This window comes from Dothidotthia symphoricarpi (genome assembly GCF_010015815.1).
Source record: "Dothidotthia symphoricarpi CBS 119687 unplaced genomic scaffold P153scaffold_15, whole genome shotgun sequence".
Classification (NCBI taxonomy): Eukaryota; Fungi; Ascomycota; class Dothideomycetes; order Pleosporales; family Dothidotthiaceae; genus Dothidotthia; species Dothidotthia symphoricarpi.
The window spans coordinates 531,442-551,302 of NW_022985022.1; the positions used below are offsets into that span (position 1 = coordinate 531,442).

Here is a 19,861-nt window from a genome sequence, read left to right on the forward strand (position 1 = left end):
TCACCATCGGAGCTCAAGTCCTGCTTGCATCTCGAACCGATGTCGCAAAAAAGATGCCCAGAACGATCGAGCTCGGACGGGCAGTTTTGAGCTCGCCTGCGACAAATCTCGAGCTGTGGCTCACCACATTGATCACAATTTCACCACAGCAGGATTCAACTAACATCGACCAATTCAGTTCAGCTTCTCTTCTTGTTCTTCTCTCATCCGGCGATGTTTGGGTTGGTCGTGGTAACGGCCTGCATATTGACTTGCATCTCACATTACGGGGAGAACCCCTTGCTCACAGACAGCTTCAAGAGCTGGCCAACAACATCGTCAAAGCACCTGTAAGTAGAGGGGATCATCACCAGGCCACTCTCGTTGACCAGACACTAGGTATGGGAACAATTGAAATTGCGACCCTCAATACCGGCTGATGCCATGCAAACAAATAGAACACTGATCATCAACATTGGCCACTCAGATGACGGCTCATCTGAAACTAAGGCTCCCCACCGGGTTCTCTCGAATGTTCCAGCCGCTGATGTACGGCCGCCTGAGGGAGTTCCTAAGATTAGTCTTGATCGCGTTCGCTTCTTGATGGAAATCTTTGAGACAAAACAGCGTCTCCAACCCACGAGACCCAAACGAGTGAAGATGATACCAGGCGGGAATATAGTAACCTTTTCATCACTCAGTATCTTTGGACCGGATCACAACAATGAGTCAGATGATATTCTGGTTGAGCCAAGTCCTGCCGCCAGTTTATTGCAACGTGAGAGTCTGACGTCTACTTGTCTACCAGTGGCATCGCTCGTGAAGAGGAAGCGGAAACGATCTTCGACGTATATGGATCTGAAACCGGCTGCTTCTTCGTTGCATGATCCTACCCACGACAGGCCGCCGCCCACATCTTCCAATCTACGGTCAAGTACACTTGCAGAAACTAATGATTCTGACTTGGTAGGTATTGAAGTCATGATTGATGGAGCACTACGACTTTCTGCTAGTGGCAGTCTTAGTACTAGATCCTCAAACGGTGTCAAGATCAAAGCGAACACATTTAGCCAGAGTCTCATGGAGGTGGCTCCGATCCTGTGGAGTCCTGGATACTTGCTTGTAGGAGAGTATCTTATCTGCTCTCACTAATGCATACTGACTCGATTGCTAGGCGCTATCACAACGAGCTCAACTACTCTCGGTGGTTAGCCGTTCTCTCACCCAAACAGCTTATTTACGAGCGACGTCTATGTCACTCAAAGACAAAGTTGCAAAACTGGTTTTAGATCGAGCTACAGTTGGATGGTCTGACGCAGCTACTGTCGAGCCAAGTGTCGGACAACTATCCTCAACCCTGGCAAGCCGCCTCTGGTTGTATCTGCAAAAGAACCTGGAATGCAAATCAACGCCTGGGTTGCAGGCATTTGTAGTTTCGAAACAACAGAACACAAGTAGCGCGGATCAGGAGCGTTCAGGGCAGAAGAAGGGACTTCGCCGTATATCTCGGTCTGCTATCGACATGAATGAGAGCGGAGATTCTGAGGACGATGAGTTGCTCCACGAGGTAAACCATGCGTTCCGTACGGGAGACGGTGAGTCTCCGCTCCAAGGGCTTGTCCCTGTAATCACAGAACATGATCGGCAGGACTCTGGGGTTGTTGAAGATGATATGTTGCTCCACACCAACACAGAATCAGCCGTACCTAGAGCATGCATCAATTTGTGCGCTGGCGGAGATGTCGTTGCGCCACATCCCGAAGTTGCGTCCTCTCATTTCTACGAAGACGCTGTGACAAATGTTCAGTATAGTCTTGGCTCATGTCAACCATCAGAAACGAGCTCCTCCGTTCTTGGACCCAAAACCTTGCCGATATTCGCCGGGGGAAAAAGGTCGTGGGATACACAGTTGGTGTCTGACAATTATGGGGAAGAAGACGGAGAGTGGGCTGTGGAGAAACTGGTTCCGGCTTTCTGAAAAGCGGTCTTGACTTGGCAAAGACTCAGAGGCGATCTTGGTTGCTCATCTGTGATTGCAAGCTGTTGGAAGACGTTCGAGGGCTGCTCGATCGATACAAGAGCAGATATCTGCCAACCATCGAATTCAAATCGTCATCTCGAAGCACACCTTTCACAGAGCCAACAGCTCAGGACTAGGTTGGATCTATCACCGTCGCTATATATTACATATCCGCACTACCCGTACTCGATGATCACGTTCGGAGGACCACAGCTCACGTTGAGTTTTCGCTCGGTAGAGCTCTCAAAACGGAATCGAGGAAAGAAAAGCCTCGAAATTATCGAAATGTTCACCTTTGTGCGACAATTAAATTATAGCCTATGAGTTGAGACATTGTCGAGTCTCACAATTTGCTCTATGGGTTGAGCTTTAGTTCAAAGTTTCTGGAAGCAACGAACCGTCTACACGTGTCTGAGTAGATCTACCGTCCAAACCTTCTTGTCCGCCCAACGTATTTGACGTCCGTCAATTCGATTCCTGACGGAGACGGCCGACCGGTGCTGGCGCGGTGGCGAGAGTTGCCCTAGGAATGTTTCAAGATATACGAGGCATCTGCAAAAGTCCGCATGCAGCTTCAGCGAAGACACATATACTTAGCACTCAGCAGGGCAGACCTGCACATCGTGAGAATGCACTATGCGTTCGAATTTACAAGCATCCTGGTTCCCTGCTTTGCAATCCTAAGATGTCCGCAATACCAAAACGCAGCGATACGCGAGGGCTGATCGAATCTCTCGCTTAGCCGGCAAGGACCCGTATTTACGTCCATGCGACCAAACTTTTCTTCCCGCACCATGGATTGCGCAAGTAACCATGACTCCTGGCAGTGCGGGAGCATGTTTCCCAGCAATGAAAACGTGGCTTTCCTCCGAGAATACGGTCAAGCTACACCGAGAAGCGTAGTGACCCGGACGCTAAGCGATCATGATCAACTACCTCGGATTTGTAGGATTCGGAATGAGAAAGTACACTATCTGTGTAGTGACCATTGAGGCGTCGTGCAGGAATGATGGAATACACCCATGCTCAGTCTGGCCAGTCGGGACTAACCGCGGCGTGGGTACAGATCAGGAAAAAGCAGGAAACGGTTGGTATGGTTGGTTGTAGGTCCTGCATCGTCACTCGAATACAGCTGCTGCGACGCAGCATGTCGCGGATTAAGGTCGCGATGCTCCTGAGGATCATCGAAGAGGGCTCAGAAGACTGCTATTATCCATGTGCCTCGGTCAGACACACTAGCTTCATCGAGTCAGGTTGTGCAACTTCTCTGCTTGCCTCCGGAGTCTACCAGGTTGCAATGTGGATCAAAGAACTCGATAACCCACCTCTGATCCAATCCAGAAGAGATGGTGGATACTTCCAGAGAATCATAGATGTAACATACAACTTTGGGACATATTAATATATCCAGCATACGCCCGTGCAATTATCTAATTGACTGGCTATTCGATCCTGGTTCGAAACTTAACTCTTGCGTGTCCTTCAAGCTCGTGCAATATAGGTTATCGACGGCGTCGAAGGATTTCTTAGTATGGCGCTGGAGGTCGGCGATAGCGGCCAAGATGACAGCTGAAGTACGGGCCAAGCGTAACAAAGTCCCTGCTCTTACGACGGTCGCGACAGATCAGACCCGAAGTCTCGAATCCCGCTAGACAAGAACCGTTATACATACATGGATACCATGCAAAACGCTCTTAACAGTAGTCCATGCCATGTGGTAACCAGTACAAAACATCAAGCACCCTTCATCCATCACAAGATCCGCAACAATACTCAAACCCTCCCTGTTCTGCTTGTATACGTCACTGAGAGGGCTCTGCGGAGACATACATCTTCGCGCGTGGCGATTAGGTTCTGAAAAAGTAGTCTTGTCTAACGTCGATTTGCTTTTCAGCTACAGGACCCGAAAAGGTACCACCTGAACATTGCGATTTGCCGTCACTTTCGGAGATTCCTAGTACAAGCATGCGAATCATATAAGTCGGAACAACAATCGTGTGTATCGATTCCTTGAATCGTTTCCCGCCTCAACGACCAGAACCAGTGTACTCTTGAGCTGAACTAGAAGCTGGAAACACACCCTACTAAATCAGGTGAGTTGCAACTTCTTATCCGATCACTTCACAATATCCCGCGATTGAGTGTAAACTAACGATCTTGTAGATCTCTACAGTAGGGCAGTATATCAAGTCTCTTAAGCAACATGGACTCGAAAATCGCACTCAAGTATCCTATGCATAGCCAACCGAAGATTGTGTTTGTTCCGTACCTGATCTTCTGCTCGTATCTTGTCTCCTTGGTCGGGGCTTTCACAACCGTCGAACTATTGCATCGCAGGGTGTCAGGATCTGGCTGGCGATCATGGTATGCATCAAACCCTCGCTTGGACCTAAGAACAAGGACTGACACGATTCAGGGTACAGTTGGCAGGCTGTGCCATCTCATTCGGCGGTGTTGCAATCTGGTGCATGCATTTTGTTGGCAATCGAGCCATCATCCTCGGCGACGGAGAAGCAGAGATTCAGCTCTACTACAGTTCGACGTTTACGACTATATCCTTCATTCTCCCTGTGGTTGTTTTGTTCCTAGGGTTTGTAGTCGCCGACCGATTCTACAAAGGGAACAAGCGCGCCATTACCAGGTTCTGTTCTCTCCTCGTTTGCAGTATCTGCGCCGGAGCGTCAATAGTTGAGGTAAAATCATCCCCTATCTGTTCAGAACTCGCACCTAACTTTGTTAGATGCATTATGTCGGAAACTATGGCACTTCAGATTTTAACCTTCTTCTGAGCTGGCCACACATATTCGGCGCAGCTGTAATTGCGGTAGGTGCCTCCCTGTTGTCTTTTGGGCTGTTCTTCCACTGGTCAGGACATTGGATGAACAACATCTGGAGACGTATACTCGTGGCATGCTTCCTCGCTCTGGCTGTGTCGGGTATGCATTGGACTGCTGCTGCTGGTACAAAGTACGAAATCACAGGCTATCATCAAGAATCGGGACGAGAAAGGAACACGACTCTCATCATCGCACTATCTCTGGTAAGTGGTTGAGCAGCAAACAGTAAGCAATTACTGACCCTTATCAAGTCCTTGACTTCGTGCGTTGTTGTCTTCCTACTCGGGTTTCTCAAACAACGCCACCAGAAGATGCTAAGAGATCGTGCGCAACAATTCGTGTTGGCAGTTGTCACATTCGATGCGGAAGGTAGGCTACTCGTCAGCCAAGGTGGGCTGTTACCTTCCCAGACCATCACTCGGCAGTTCCATCAGAAAGTGAGTTCAGTAGCCTGTGCGTTGTGCGAATAAGCGGACTGACCAGTGCAGACATTTGACGATGAATTTAATACCTCACATCCGGTCTTCCAGTGGATCTTTCGGGTCTCTCGTAACTGGTCCGGTATTGTGGATTTGGTGCCATCAATGCGAGACCATCTACAAGCTACTGGATATCTTCAGACGTACTCGCCTGTCATAGGAAGTGGAAGTCGTACATCCTTCGGCTCCGAGAATGACTCAGGCTACTCGACTACGTTCAAAGAGCTTTTTTGCGTCACCGCCTCCGAGATCGCGAAGTCTCTCGACACTGGGCTGCAAAACCTGGGGAGTCTTTACGAAGGGGTGTTGACAACGGGCACATTATCAACTCGAACAATCTTCAAAGACACCCACGGGAACAAAATGAGCGTTGCGGCGGACGTAGCAACTTCGCAGAAGGATATCGAGGCGGGTATTGTTAATCCAATCCTACTCGGCAAGGTATGCGATTTCCCAGGCCTCATCATACTACGCAAACTAACACTCGCAGGGTCAGATGTTGGTCCTCACGAAGAAGGTCGACATTGGCGAAGCCAACCGCCTTCAGAACCTTGGGTACCGATTCGCAAACATGGAGCAGGTTGGCGAGCATCTTGCTCGTAGTTTGCAAGTTTCTCGAGAGGATCTAGAGGTCTTGGTCGGCCGTCTATACGCGTTCAGTCAAAGAGAACCGTCGATTCCAGCAAGCGGGACTTATCTTGCATCCTTTCTGATCCAGCCATCGCCTGGCATGAGAGGATTGGACGTAATCGTGCCCAGAGATACTCCAGATCGTTTGCCGATGGTCAAGCTCAGCGATGGAGAACTTAATAGTCGGGAGGCAAAACTCCTGGCAACCTTTGATGGCCGAAGACTAGACGACTGTCTGGCGCGAACTAGTAGGCTATCTGGGTCAATTACAGAAGACACCGTCTTCCTGGAAAGTTTTCGCAACAAGATCCTCGACCTCCTTCAACATTCGCCAGAAGCTGAGTTGCACCGTGCGGTCTTCTCCTCCCACAAGCTTGCCATAGCGCATGGGTTCAACGGTCAGAAGGAGATGAAGCAGGCAACTGTCTTCGCGTTCTGCGGCATCAAAGAGATCTACAACCAGTCGCTACAAAGCCACACGTTGAAGACGATACCTATGTCTTTCTTCCAAACATACATGCGGTCATATCCAGGATGCCCTGATCACGCGATACTAGCTCACAAAAACCACAAAGAGTTCAGTACGCTCATACGAACTACATCCAACCCGAAACCTGGCAGATCTTCCAAATTGCCTAGAACGCCAGGGAGTCGTCACAGCAACAGATGGCCTCACAAGCTGCAACCTCCACGGTCTTCATCCATGGAAATGATTGTACGTTCTGATTTTGATTTTGAGAAGGGACTTGTGCAGTTGCCAACAGAAGCCCATGGCGGGCATTTCTGGGGCGGCATCATGGTCACGTCGGAACAGAAAATCGTGATTGATGAGACTAAGGAGGACGGTGGAGCCCTCGAGATGTGTAACATGGGGGTGAGGACCGAGGCGGGTGTTGCAGACGCAGAGCAGCAGACGCTGGCTGACAGATTGATGTCCATCACTACGTCCTTCCGCGATACGCATGCAGGTCAAGCGCCCCCGGAGGATGTGCACTATGGGCGACGGTGAAAGTTGGCGCTGCGATTTCTTTTACAAGCATTTCGGGCGTTTTCTCCCTCAAGATGTATACCCATTGGGCGATATCTCTTTACTCTGTTGGCATATTCTGGGGCGGCGCAAGGATTCTCGACATGTGGGTTACGAAGTGTGCGATGGTGTACTATGAAGCATTTTCACGAAGCAATCAGTCGCATAATGTATGTACGAAGTGTAGAATGCAGAAGCCGCCGATAACGCAACTTTAAAGATACTTGGCAGATGACGCGCCTGGAAACTTTCTGCCCCGCGCAAAACACTCCACTTCGACCGCATCTCTAACATTGAGTCAAGACGACAACGACTTCTCCATTGGTTGTAGCGAAGTTCGGAGATTATCCTCTTTCCTGTACGCAACAATCGCACATCCAATTGTGCATTCCACGCTGCACGCAGCAGAGGCATCCAACATGTCCACCCCGCCACCTACACACACGCTCGCCTCTCTTGCAACCCTCGCTCCACCTTCCAGCTCGCGCACATGGCAATCTGCCCCACACCCCTCTCTCCCCATTGTCGCCACAGCCTGCTCCGACCGCAGCGTGCGCGTCTACAGCCTGACATCGTTCACACTGCTACATAGCATCACCGGTGGCCACAAGCGCAGTGTACGGTCTGTGAGTTGGAAGCCTGGGGTTCGCGGGCAGAGTGTGCTTGCAACGGGCAGTTTTGACAGCAGTGCGGGAATATGGCGACACGATCAAAACGACACAACGCAAGATTTCACTACACACAACGAAGATGGTGACGGAGATGAGGATGACTACCAGTTCAGCTGCATCCTCGACGGACATGAGAGCGAGATTAAGTGTTTGAGCTGGAGTCCCTCGGGCCAGTATCTAGCGACTTGTTCGCGCGATAAGAGCGTTTGGATATGGGAAGAGTTGGAGGACGACAACTTTGAGACTGTCGCCGTGCTGCAGGAACACGATGGCGATGTCAAGTGTGTCGCATGGCATCCTGAAGAGGATCTCCTCGTGAGTGCGAGCTACGACGATACCGTGAGGTTGTACCGCGAGGACGCGGACGATTGGGTGCAGGTGGCTGTCATCAATGGGCATGGGATGACGGTTTGGTGGGTCGAGTTTGAGGGGAGTGGGATGCACACAAAAGACTTCCGCAAAGAGACAAAGGAACTGCCGCAGGAAGGTGCTGAATATGTTGAGGCGTTGCAACGTTCAGGACCACGGCTTGCAACTTGCTCGGATGATTGCTCAGTGAGGATTTGGCGCAGAAAACCAAAGGACAGACCAGAGGGTGCGCAGGCAAATACGGGGATCCCGTCGATTATTCGCTCAACGGCCATTGATGAGGATTGGTATGAGGAAGCTGTTCTCCCGCGGGCACATGACCGAGCGATTTACTCGGTATCATGGAGTCGGACTACGGGCATGATCGTCAGTGCTGGGAGTGATGGCAAGATTGTGGTATACAAGGAGAGGTGGAGGGCGGGGACATCGAACGGCGCAAGCGCAGATGAGTCGGGAGCTACGCAGACGGAAGAACAAGCGTCGTTGACGGAGTGGGTGGTGGTCGCAGAAATCTTTTCGGCACACGACGTGTTTGAGATCAATCATGTTGCGTGGGCAAAGAGGGCAGACAAGGGAAAGAGGTGGGAGGGTGAGGAAGTCGTGGTCAGTACCGGGGATGACGGCGAGGTCAGGGTATGGACGTTGGATGAGACGAAGACGTCGTGAGTGAGGAACATCACAGTGCCTACAGAGTGGTGAGAGGAGAAGACGATATCACCATTGTACCACTATGCGACGGGCTTTAGATCAGCATTATCTGGCGTCAGAGCATAAGTTTGTGAACACGAACGCTCTCTAGAATGAGGGAGTTCTTCATGCTCTTCCGGTTACCATTTACTCACCGTGGGATATTCCAGCCATATTGCCTGACGCAAAACTTCCGTAATGTTTTGAAGCAGGTTCGAGGCGCTTGCACGTGGGTGGGCACTTCAACAACTCCGGAGTTGGTTGTTGCGCAGGGAGCAGGATGCGGCGCCAACGTCGTCATAGCCTGGCCGATCAGGATGTTGGACCCCAAAATTATAATTATGGACTGATTATGGTATCGTGTCAACATCTCTTGCGCGCTTTCTGGTCTCTCCTCCATTTACCTCCATCTTCACCCGTAGGCTGTGTGTTCTGTGTGTGAAACATCTCACCTGCCCTTCCAAGACATCGCGTCATCCTTTGCACCTCGGTGACATCCCGCGATTCCCATCCTAGTACACCGCGCGCAGAACAACGCCGCACGCTCATGCCGCCAAAACGAAAGCGATCCACCACTCTCACCTCCGTAACAAAATCAGCCATGGATCCTGTGCAACCATCGTCTCGCGATGCGTCTGATGAAGGCGTCCAAGACACTGTCCTTCAGGGAGTCACGTCGAAGAAGGAGCGACAGGCTGATGCGGCTGGTGTACCAAAGCGAACGCGCTCTGTAAAGAGTGTAAATTATGCCGAGCCGGAGGAATCGGACGACGAGGGCTCGCGCGTGAGCAAAAAGAGCCGGAGAACATCGTCAAGCGATGAGCACGGAGAGAACGGCGAGGCGGGGACAATGCGCATGGATGCTCCTCCCAAGGCGGGCCTAGTCGACCCAGTGGGCTTCAAGACGAACCCACCACCCCAGGGACGACCCGTAAAGATCTATGCAGATGGTGTTTTTGACCTGTTCCACATCGGGCACATGCGCCAGCTCCAGCAGGCCAAGACTGCGTTCCCGGAAGTAGTCCTTATCGTCGGAGTCACGGGAGACAAGGAAACGCACAGGAGGAAGGGTCTCACTGTTCTGTCTGCGCGGGAGCGAGCCGAGAGCGTGCGACATTGCAAATGGGTCGACGAGGTCATCGAGGACTGCCCTTGGATTGTCACTGCGGATTTTCTTGAGCAGCACCAGATCGATTACGTAGCCCACGATGACCTTCCCTATGGCGCAGACGAGGGCGATGACATCTACGGCGAGATCAAAGCAAAGGGCATGTTCCTGGTCACGCAGCGAACCGAGGGTCTGAGCACGACAGGCATCATCACCAAGTAGGGACCCCGCCTCTGTGCACCGTGAAGCGAGATGCTAATCAGATGCAGGATCGTGCGCGACTACGACCAATACATCGACCGCCAGCTCAAGCGCGGCACGTCGCGCAAGGAGCTGAATGTCTCGTGGCTGAAGAAGAACGAGCTCGACTTCAAGCGTAACATGACCGAGTTCCGCGACAGCATCAAGGCCAACTGGTCGACAACCGGCCAGGAACTCAGCAAAGATTTCCGTCAGTTCTGGCAAGCAAGTCGTCCTGCAAGCCCCGCCAGGACGCCTACGCACGAGAGGGCGGCTGATGCAAACGACTCAAGTGCTGGCTCTCTTAGGTCACCGTCCGCTTTGTCGCGTATGAGCCACTTGGACATCCCGCAAGCCAACCGCGGTGGCGAGAGGGGATCGTCTGAATTTGCGGCTGGGTACAGTTTGGGACTGATTGGTGGTGTGCGCGCTTGGGTAAGTCAATCATCTCTACTATTTTCTTATACAGCGGAAAACAGTGTGCTGACATTTCATAGATGGCCCGCAGCCAACGCAATTTGAACGACAGCCGACCGCAAAGCCCAGAGGACGAAGACAGTCCCGACGAGCATGAGCCGCCGCGTGGACGCACCGGCAAGCAAACCAAGGCGGAGGATAAAGACATGGACGTCGACTAGGTGGACGACGTTGTTATCTTGATTTCCAAGAACAGTTGAGCGCTCATTCGGACCGCTTTGTGGAGTGATGGCAAGCGTCAAACGGCAGGCTTGACCGTCAAACTTCTGCCAAAGGGATTCGATTTGAGTTTGGGAGAAGGTGGTGTTTTGATCGTGCTAGTACAGAAGGGCATATTATGTGGTTTACACGTGGCAGCTTTGTATGCAACGGTGGCGCAGCAGGGCTTCCTTATTCGCACTCCTGTTTTCTTGCTTCTCAACTTTGCCTCCCCGCCCTGCGTCGCCTCCTTTTCTATCGATACTCTCCTTTCTCGTAACCGAACGTCTACGTACAGGACTAGTGTGGTTACGGATTGCTCATTTTCTCTTCATAATAATTCACGCGATATCTTACAAACGAACTTTTGATGCTCGCTCTCTCTCACAAACGTGTAATTGTCTCACCCATCTCAAGCAGTTGTTGTCATGATTGATAAGGATCCTTTGTTGTGTGTTGTTCGCGTGCAAGCGGTTGAGAGAGGGATTTGCTAACGACCAACACGCTGCGATGCGCTGTGATGCTATGCAATGCGGTGTTTATATGGACAAGAGGCCTTCTGTCTACCTTGTCCAACATACAGCATACCATACAGGCATTTCAAACCCTCACTCCATTGAGCAGCTAAATCAGTGGAAACACTCCATCCCACCAACAGACCAACCAATATCTTCTCCAAACATCCGGCCATCCTCGACCTCACCACTCAACCGGATACCATTCACGACATATCAAATGTGCATCGTCCTCTTTGCAACAGGGACGTGCGCGTGTCCGCCCGCCCCCGCACATCCATATATTAGCCTTTGTCCTGAGGCGAAGACTTCGAGATGCGCTTGTCCGGTGGGGAAACGGAGGAGTTTTGTTAGGCGGTATGAAGGGGCTTGTGGGTTGTGTAGGGAGGGGGAGAAGGTGGGGAGGAGGAGGGCTGGGGGTGGGGGTATATCGAGGGGTTGAGGGGGAGGGGGAAGGAGTCGTGATGTGTGGGTGTATGAAGGATAGTAGTGGCTTGGATGTGATGGAGTGGGTTGCAGAATTGAATAGCTATCTTGAGTACCGCACAAGATAAAGCTTTCTCCTGGATGGATATGTTTATCATTGTGGCTTTTTCCAAGTATAGTGCCATATGTAAAGTTGATGAGGTGGATCGGTGTCACAGGTAAGGCTGAACGGGAGGCATGCTGTCCACAAGTCCTCCATTCGCCTCTTATATGATACAACCATTCACAGAAGTCTATACTCCTGCAACAGGCCCTAAGTAGTGATGATGTGCCATCGTGACTTCCTCCAAGATGGTGTCGTTGTCCCGGTTGTTGCCTAACCGAACAGGCGAGGGACTTCTTTTCTTCCTATCATTCATCTAGGAAAGATAAGCGGCTATAAAAACCCACGCACCCCACACATTGTACAGGATCATGCTACCTGCAGCCTTTCTTTCTCTGCGCGTTCTCCACCCGTTTCTTCGTGAGAGGCCGCTCTGGCCTTGTGCCCTCGAGATCATCGCGATCCTTCAGCAGTTGCTGACCATCTTTCGACCGGATAAAAGCACCCGGCCACACGGCCGCACGTCGGACGATCAGCAAAGATGAACGGAGGCGACGTTTCAAGAACTCACAAGACGACGCGCAGCGCCGAACACGCGTGTGTTTGGTATTTATCGATGATGATGATGGTGGTGGCTGACGACAGACCGCATCGTCTCTTCCTTGGTCCGCCGCCAATCTTAGAGCCACGAGGCTAGAGACGGATCAGCTGCATGACGCGAAATTGCCGGGTTCGTTTCTGGCCTTCCGGTGGTTGGAACATGTCGCTCGCCCTGTTGTGTAAAAAACAAAAGTGAGGCTACCGAGTTGACCAATCTCGCTTCTCTCTCGCTCTCGGCAGACCGCATCGTCTCGGAGTTACATGACTGACTGCAAGCTCCATGCGCCGTTCTCCTTTCTCAGCAGTATTATTCAACTTGTATGACAAAAGGAAAGAGCACTACTGCGGCTCTGCGACGTCGGCAGCAGCCGGTACCACGGCAAAGCTGCGGACGACTGGCGGTGAGATGTTGGGAAGGCCTGCGCTGCAGCTTCACACTCAGCAGCTGTCACAATCGCGAACGCCCTGTCGACCGTGCTTTTGGCGATCACCTCCGGGTTCCAGATATTGGCTGCATCAATAAATAGTGCCGGGGCATAAGCACTGCACTTCGCCTGTGTCCCCTTTAAACAAGTAATGCAAGGTACTCCCTCTGAGTTCAGCCTCCAAGACCAACGACTCCCCACGCCTTCCGGAAACGAGTCAAACGTTGTTTGAATTCCGCAACGCATTTGCAGCAGTCTCACGCACTTTACAACACTACCGCCACGTTCGGTAGTATTCCTCCTGTCTCTCTGCTTTCTGTCTTTTTGCTGCGCTGTTTCCGCTTTGTTTTTCCTGCAAAGCGTTCTCGTTGGGAAGCCGTCTCATCAGGCTTCTGCAAACATCGTTGTGCTCTTCAGCACAACTGACCACTTTGTCCTCCCCTATTATGTTCACACAATACAAGCGTTGAATCTTGCGTACGAAAGATCCCACAGACCAGCCACCAACGTGGGCACATGAGAAAAGGTAAACACAGACCAAGCCCGATTCCCGCATCCTATGCTTGTCTGACTCGGGATCTGTCTCGCTGGTTCATGCGGGAGCCCGCAGCTTCAGTCAAACACCTGCGAACACGCTTTCTGCTTGCGTTCTACAAACTGTCCTGTCTTGTATGATTTGGTGGCTGACCTGTCATAGTTCGCGCTTGTAGCAATCCCATGCGCTTTTCTTGAGCGTTCGCTTCCCCCAATTTTACCATCACCCCTGCGCCCCCTCGCGCGCCTGTTTCGAAGTTGCGTTTTAGGAATTATCTCTTGGTCGAACCCGTCATCCCTTCGCTGCAGAAGAGCTGCAACCGCTCCCGACCACAGGAAGACATGAATACCCAGACCCCCAACACCACTGGCAGCAGGGTTCTGAGCTCTGCTGACCGCGGCTACTCTACGTTGTCGACAACCACAGTAGATGTGGAGAACAGCAGGGCGCCTGCTACATCGACATGGCATGGACCTCTTATCAGCTCTGGAGCTTCACAACACGATGAGAAACCATGCGCCGGGCATGGCACGAGGCTAGCTCCGGAAGAGGAGGTTGTAATGAGAGACGCACGTACCTCGTTACCAACACGGTCTCGCCACCTGAATATCCCAGAACAACTTGCCGAGCTGATCATCAGCATGATCCCTGGGCCAGAAGGAAAAGAAATGGCAGAGGCATATCGAGAAGCAACCGATCTACCCCCCATCACGAATCTCTCACTAAGTGAGCTCGACATCCAGAACATCATCCCCAACATCAGATTACGGCATGACGTCAACTTCGACCGTGATCTGAGCTTTAGGCCGAATCTGGATGGCAGTAAGGGTCAGGAGAAAATGAAGGCAGCACAGAAGTACTGGAGGGCGCTGGTCGCTGAACTTGAACTCTACACCCGATTGTTCCGAGGCACGCCACCATTGCGAGAACTGAAAGGAACCGACTGGACAACAGTCACCCGCCATGCAGAACGACGAATACCGATCATATTCCAAACCATCCAAGACGTGCTGAAAAGCTTGGTACCAGATCGAGATCATTCGAGAGTGGACGAGCACTTGGATGTACCTATGCTTATGCAAGAAATCGAGCGGGGTGTGTGCGATCTGGTACGACTAGCTGAGTGGATGGCCCATCTGCTTAAAGAACACTGTGCTCCAATGCGAGACGGATGGGTTGATAAGATGGTTGCATACATAAAATTAGGCGTCACAACGAACAGCTCTGGCGATATTGTCAAAGGACTGTGCGAACTGCTAGGCATACTGGAGGCTATGAAGTTGGTGAGTTATCCGTGTTTTTTTCTTACTTGTAGGACTTAGCTGATGTATTTCAGGATGTCGCGAATCACCAGATCAGGAACCTAAAAACACTCTTGATCGAGGACACGATCAACTTTGAGAAACACTACCATCTGGATAGACTCGTCAACGGCCGCGCACGAGTCAACATCAACACGGCCCACACATGGTATTCTCTCGCAGTCGAGGATTTCGGGCAGCAATGTATCACTCCACGCCACGAACCCCTTCGCCTGCAACTAGAAGTCTTCGTCCGTGCTGTAACCGCAACTATCTTCAACAGAGACGGCGGATTCGAGTTTCCCGAAACTTTCTATCTGGATCAAGACCGGCTGCGTGTTTTGAAGGCAGAAATCGAGGACGTTGTCTCCTTCGACATCTGCTTCGACATGTTCGCGAATCTGATCAAGCAATTTGGCTACGAAGGCCCGGTATCGCCTACGACGCGACAACAACTGCGCATCTCGCTTTCCGCAATTATGGGAGAAGCCATCGGTTACGGTTTCCAGACGTGGATCATGAACTCGGAAGCCCTTTCGTTAGAGATTTTACGACAGGCTTCGCTCTTTGCTGGCCAACCACAAACACATGACCTCGACAGCATACTAAAAGCAGAGCAGCTCTTTCGCCACCTCTTCCATACCTCGGCTGCCACACACGCTGAGCGTCTTGAGGCTAGCATGCTTTTGCAAGTTCTTGCCTGCGCAAATCGCCACTCCAACTCCTCGCCTACGGACCTATTCAACACCCTCGTCCCAGTCGCTAACTCTGTGCCGCTACCACCAGCACAACCCTCGCGTCCCGCCACAGGGCCCGATTCGTTTACGTTTCTTCTCCCGCAACACGCAGCAAATACCAAGTTGATGGATATTGCGAACCGCATCACACACATCGTTCTTCTACACTGGCGGATATGGAGGCCCATTGCTTACGTCCAAGAAGAGGAGATGAAGCAATCATCCGGGACTCTCGCGCTGGGAGAAGTATCCAGCCTCTCCGCATCACCGCAACCACCGCTCACCAACCGATCCTCCGCTCATCCAGCAGTAGACGGAGCCCAAGGTATTCCCAACCTAAATACTCGCGACGTGCAGGACTCTGGGCAAGAATCATCCGTCGCACATGAAACTCCTTCGCAATAACACTCATTCATTACGTTTTGTCACAACTCGGCGTTCAACGAATGCGATATCATTCACTCAGCGCGCCCGACGCAACGATCTTTTTTTCTTCTGTACATTATTCTCATCACGACGACACAGCACTAGCAGAATACGTTCGCAGCACAGGGGCGTCTTTTAATCTCTCACTTTTTCTTTCTGTTTTTTTCTGGACAGACAGATAAATGCTATTGAGCGATGCATTTACCGGGCTGGCAAGCAGGAGTTTTGGGGTTTTTGGGGTTTGAGGAAGAAAACCTCCGTGATACCAGACTGCCGCTCACTTCTTTTTTTTGCTCTGTTTTGAAGTTGAGATCTTGCGCGAAAAGGAGTACCTCGTGGATGGATTTCAGCGCGCGCGTGTGTGTGTGTGATGGATGTTGAGAGAGAATATCATTCTTTCAACATCCATCACACTATTTGGAGACGAAACAAGTGGTTTTTGATATTGTAGGTTTTCTGGGTCATGCTTATGCTTGATCTGCAGTTCAATCAAAGCGTATCTGAATTTCGAAAGATGGCCGCTTTTGGGAATAGATAGTAGAGTACAAATCCAACTCAACCTTTTTCTTATTGACAACATCAATCTTGCGCAAATATCTTCGAGTCGAGTACATAGTCTAGCTCCCACTAGTCTGACCATTTGTGTCTGTGAGATGGTGTGCGTATGCGTGTGCGACACATCGTCGTCGTCGTCGTCGTCGCCATACTTTCCACGCAGATCCTAATTCAAGCTTAATTTCCAACAAAGTTTCTGAAAAACTCTTCCGTTGAGATCTACGCTCCGAAGTTTGACCGCAGGTATCAGGTCTGCTGTGGTTCGGTCCGACATAGGCGTGGGTGTCCTAGTGCGACGACAGATATCTCCACAGGGGAAAGTATTGCGGGGTGGATGGCGATGAAGGGGGCTGTTTTGCCAGGAGAGTATTGATATTGTCCTGTAGCAGGTTCTAGTCGAAATACTATACAGAATACATATGTTGTTATTACTGAAATGCTCAAAGGGTATAAACGGAATACTCGAATAACGCTTGCTAGTTTACAGATCATGCTTGTCGTAAGCTTGTGCTTGAACAACAACAAGGAAAGCAAAGGAGAGATATGTCGGTAGACTCCATTTATCGACTGCAAGTGCGTGAGCGGGAACACACTTTCCACTGCACTGCACCGCACTCCACAGCGCTGTACTCCACTCCACCCCACCCATCCCCAGCAGGTAAACAAACCCAGTACCCCGCAACCAAACCACGTCCTAAACGCGCGAGGGGCCATAATTCTTACTGTACATCAGTCAGCACCGCACCAACCCACACCCACCCTCACACCCCGAAAACTCACCCAGGACCCTCATTCACAACCGGCCGCCTAGTCAAGCGGTGCACAGTGAGCAACCCCAGCACGCCCGTCGCCAACCACATGATCGTGGACAGGAAAGAGAACGCTTGAGCCGCGCGCTACTGTCCGCAGTAGTCGTCGCGGCTCACGCTGATGGCGCCCCAGGCCCACGCGCTGCCGCACCCCGCGCCGTGGAACCAGCGGACTAGCAGTGCGAAGACGGCGGTCTAGCCTACTGTGGAGACTGCGGGGGTTGGCGTATGTTGAGGATGTGATATAATGTGATATGATGCTATGGGATGGGAGTAGGGAATGTATGCAGCACGTAACCCGTCATAGAGGGAATCGTCCAGACGATGGAGAACAGAACCGAAAGCGAGGACTAGATGATGGAGAAGATTGTGCGGCCTGAGGGACCGACGCTGTAGCGTGTGCGCTCGTAGAGGAAGTCGACGGTTAGGCCGAGGACGATGGCTGCGAAGACGAACTGGGCGATGCGCAGGCCGATGGAGAGGAGGCGTGAGATTATCATATTGGGGGAGTGGAGTGGCTTGGAGTGGCTTAGAGAAGCCGGTGGGAGATGGAGTGCGAGGTGATCTGATGTTGATGCTACTGTAGATGCAGCGAGAGAAACGGCTATCTACACATTTCCCAAGTAGGCACGTATACCTCGAGGTCATAACACTGAGACAACACAACGTCAGCCGCACGCGCTGTGTTTTCAACAGCCAGTTCATCCCCTCTGGGCCGCAACAGCCCAGCCATCGTCTCCCCGTTACTTTCCTGGCATTACATCAAAGCGTTGTCGCATGCAATCCCAGTGACGAGATGTCGTTGGTGTTCGCCCGGGGTTATGAGGTCATGTATGTTTTGAGCTTTTTGTCGGAGCAATTCCCTGTAGCGGTCCACAATCCGTTTCCCTACTGATATCTGAGTGACACTCGGAAGGGTCGGGAGTCTAGAACACCTATGACGAGGTGTTGGTGGTTGGGTGTGAGGTGGAGGATGGACGGTGAGGATCAAACTTCTTTCTTCCGACTGTGCCGGCTTGTCTTTCAGGAGCTTGTCAATCCCTTGTCCTGTAAGACTTTGCAAACGTTAATGAGTCACTGGGTATACGCAATAGCACATCAAGTCATCGGACTTGGAGTGGCTCGAACTGCACGATGACGGTTTGCACGTTGACTATCGTATTGTCAACTCAATCTGCAAGCATTCCAGAAACCACCAAGCAAGAAAGAAGCTTGGGAATCGATCTCCTCATCCCAGTACACAGCACCCCCGATCCCCCATCAAAGCTTAGCCTTTCCACCCTCGAGCCTGTCGAATAGCGGCGCCCCCCTCCCCCCCCTAAACAGCTCCAGCATCTCTTTCCCCATCCACTGTTCCCGCGACTTAGCCAGCCCCCTCTCCAGGTCAGAGAACTTGTCCGCCTGGATGAAGATGCCCGCGCCATTACCTGCCTTGCCCTCGTTGAAAAGCCAGCACACTGCCAACCCGATAGACTCTGGCCTGTTAATGGGGACGCCAGCTTTTGCCATCTCGGCGGCGTAGACGTCCGGAGCGGCGTTCATGCGGCGGTTATTTGCTGTCAGAATGGGGGTTACAGTTATAGCGGGCGCGACGACCGAGATGCTGATGTCGAGTTTGGCGCATTCCTGCTTAAGCGCGCGCATCAGTCCTACGACGCCTATACATTACATTAGTCTTCACCACGACGCGAAAAAGTCACATCCACGTGATCGATACATACCGTGTTTAGCAGCAGAATACAGCGGCGCGCCCGCACTCGCCAGATAGCCCGCAAAACTCGCCGTCAGCACGATCTCGCCACCGCGCTCATTCTTCCTCAAGTAGTGGATGGCGAGCTTCGTCGTGTCAGCCGCAGCATCCATGTCGAGCTTCAGCACCCTGCGATCCGGCTCTTTCAACGCGCCATCGGCGTCCAGTTCATCTGTGAAAAACTGCTCGGCGTGTTCTGCAATGCCGGCGTTGACAAATACGCAGTCGATTCGGCCGAATTTCTTGTACCCGGCTTCAAAGGCGGTGCGTTGCGAGACCCATGATGTGATGTCGCAGGTTTGGATTAGGAGATGGGAGGTTGGGTGGGTGAATGATGGGGGTGGGGGTTGGAGGTCGACTAGGATTAGGTTGTGGGAGGCGTTTAGGGAAGAGAGGAGGGTGGCGGTTGCGAGGCCTATGCCTGAGGAGCCGCCTGTTATGAGGATTGTTTTTGGTGTGGATTTTAAGGTGTGGAGATCATTGGCTGATGGGCTGAAGAGGGCCATTGATGGTGGATGATTTTTGAGGTGATTAGAATGGAGGTTGAATACGAGAGGTGAATGATGGGTTGGCTGAGTAAGTTCTACAGATTTTCAAGGTTAGAGTGTTGTCTTGTAGACCTTGATGAAGTCCAACAAGGCTAGTGGTCACATACATATATATGCTCGTATTTACCTAGGCAAGTAGTTGCGGGGTTCGGCGTTTGCGGGGATGATTCCATCTACATTGCTGACTCGAGCCGCACTTGTGGAAGCGCGTTCAAGCTGGCTGAACCACTCGGTTAAGCGTGTTCCCATCTAGAATGCCATTGTACCGCCTAGAAGAGAGGAACAGCATGTGGCATAAAGTGGATATCTGGGTTTGCTTGCAGCTACCGTGTAGAACCAACATCTTGTCAAGAAGATGCCCATTCCAGCGAGAACAGACATATCCTCAAAAACAACATCATACAGCGCT

At 51.6% G+C, this 19,861-nt stretch overlaps 7 protein-coding genes across 7 annotated transcripts; 5 read left to right on the forward strand and 2 right to left on the reverse strand.

Moving 5' to 3' along the window:
- Positions 1 to 53: 53 nt before the first annotated feature.
- On the forward strand, positions 54 to 1,957 carry P153DRAFT_387792 (uncharacterized protein; the record flags this gene model as incomplete). The annotated part of the gene is made up of 3 exons (XM_033670683.1): positions 54 to 329; positions 379 to 1,101; positions 1,154 to 1,957. 3 exons carry the CDS (start codon positions 54 to 56, stop codon positions 1,955 to 1,957), a joined length of 1,803 nt encoding a protein of 600 aa, XP_033521635.1.
- A 2,218-nt stretch (positions 1,958 to 4,175) lies between these two features.
- On the forward strand, positions 4,176 to 7,127 carry P153DRAFT_344709 (uncharacterized protein). Its single transcript, XM_033666063.1, has 6 exons — positions 4,176 to 4,363; positions 4,416 to 4,692; positions 4,740 to 5,039; positions 5,088 to 5,273; positions 5,325 to 5,756; positions 5,806 to 7,127. Exons 1-6 carry the CDS (start codon positions 4,203 to 4,205, stop codon positions 6,952 to 6,954), a joined length of 2,505 nt encoding a protein of 834 aa, XP_033521636.1. The 5' UTR covers positions 4,176 to 4,202; the 3' UTR covers positions 6,955 to 7,127.
- Positions 7,128 to 7,391: 264 nt separating this feature from the next.
- Positions 7,392 to 8,678, forward strand: P153DRAFT_424531 (WD40 repeat-like protein; the record flags this gene model as incomplete). Its single annotated transcript, XM_033672491.1, has 1 exon — positions 7,392 to 8,678. The coding sequence occupies one exon, from the start codon at positions 7,392 to 7,394 to the stop codon at positions 8,676 to 8,678; it is 1,287 nt and encodes a 428-aa protein (XP_033521637.1).
- Positions 8,679 to 9,246: 568 nt separating this feature from the next.
- On the forward strand, positions 9,247 to 10,685 carry P153DRAFT_295448 (cholinephosphate cytidylyltransferas-like protein; the record flags this gene model as incomplete). Its single annotated transcript, XM_033664030.1, has 3 exons — positions 9,247 to 10,025; positions 10,077 to 10,482; positions 10,545 to 10,685. The coding sequence occupies 3 exons, from the start codon at positions 9,247 to 9,249 to the stop codon at positions 10,683 to 10,685; spliced, it is 1,326 nt and encodes a 441-aa protein (XP_033521638.1).
- A 2,982-nt stretch (positions 10,686 to 13,667) lies between these two features.
- On the forward strand, positions 13,668 to 15,769 carry P153DRAFT_296059 (uncharacterized protein; the record flags this gene model as incomplete). The annotated part of the gene is made up of 2 exons (XM_033664066.1): positions 13,668 to 14,609; positions 14,663 to 15,769. 2 exons carry the CDS (start codon positions 13,668 to 13,670, stop codon positions 15,767 to 15,769), a joined length of 2,049 nt encoding a protein of 682 aa, XP_033521639.1.
- Positions 15,770 to 17,374: 1,605 nt separating this feature from the next.
- On the reverse strand, positions 17,375 to 17,887 carry P153DRAFT_433058 (uncharacterized protein; the record flags this gene model as incomplete). The annotated part of the gene is made up of 2 exons (XM_033673005.1): positions 17,375 to 17,762; positions 17,792 to 17,887. The coding sequence occupies 2 exons, from the start codon at positions 17,885 to 17,887 to the stop codon at positions 17,505 to 17,507; spliced, it is 354 nt and encodes a 117-aa protein (XP_033521640.1). The 3' UTR covers positions 17,375 to 17,504.
- A 466-nt stretch (positions 17,888 to 18,353) lies between these two features.
- On the reverse strand, positions 18,354 to 19,558 carry P153DRAFT_62506 (NAD(P)-binding protein). Its single transcript, XM_033673305.1, has 2 exons — positions 18,876 to 19,558; positions 18,354 to 18,803 (listed from the first exon to the last, which is right to left on the reverse strand). Exons 1-2 carry the CDS (start codon positions 19,408 to 19,410, stop codon positions 18,415 to 18,417), a joined length of 924 nt encoding a protein of 307 aa, XP_033521641.1. The 5' UTR covers positions 19,411 to 19,558; the 3' UTR covers positions 18,354 to 18,414.
- Between the last annotated feature and the right edge of the window lie 303 nt (positions 19,559 to 19,861).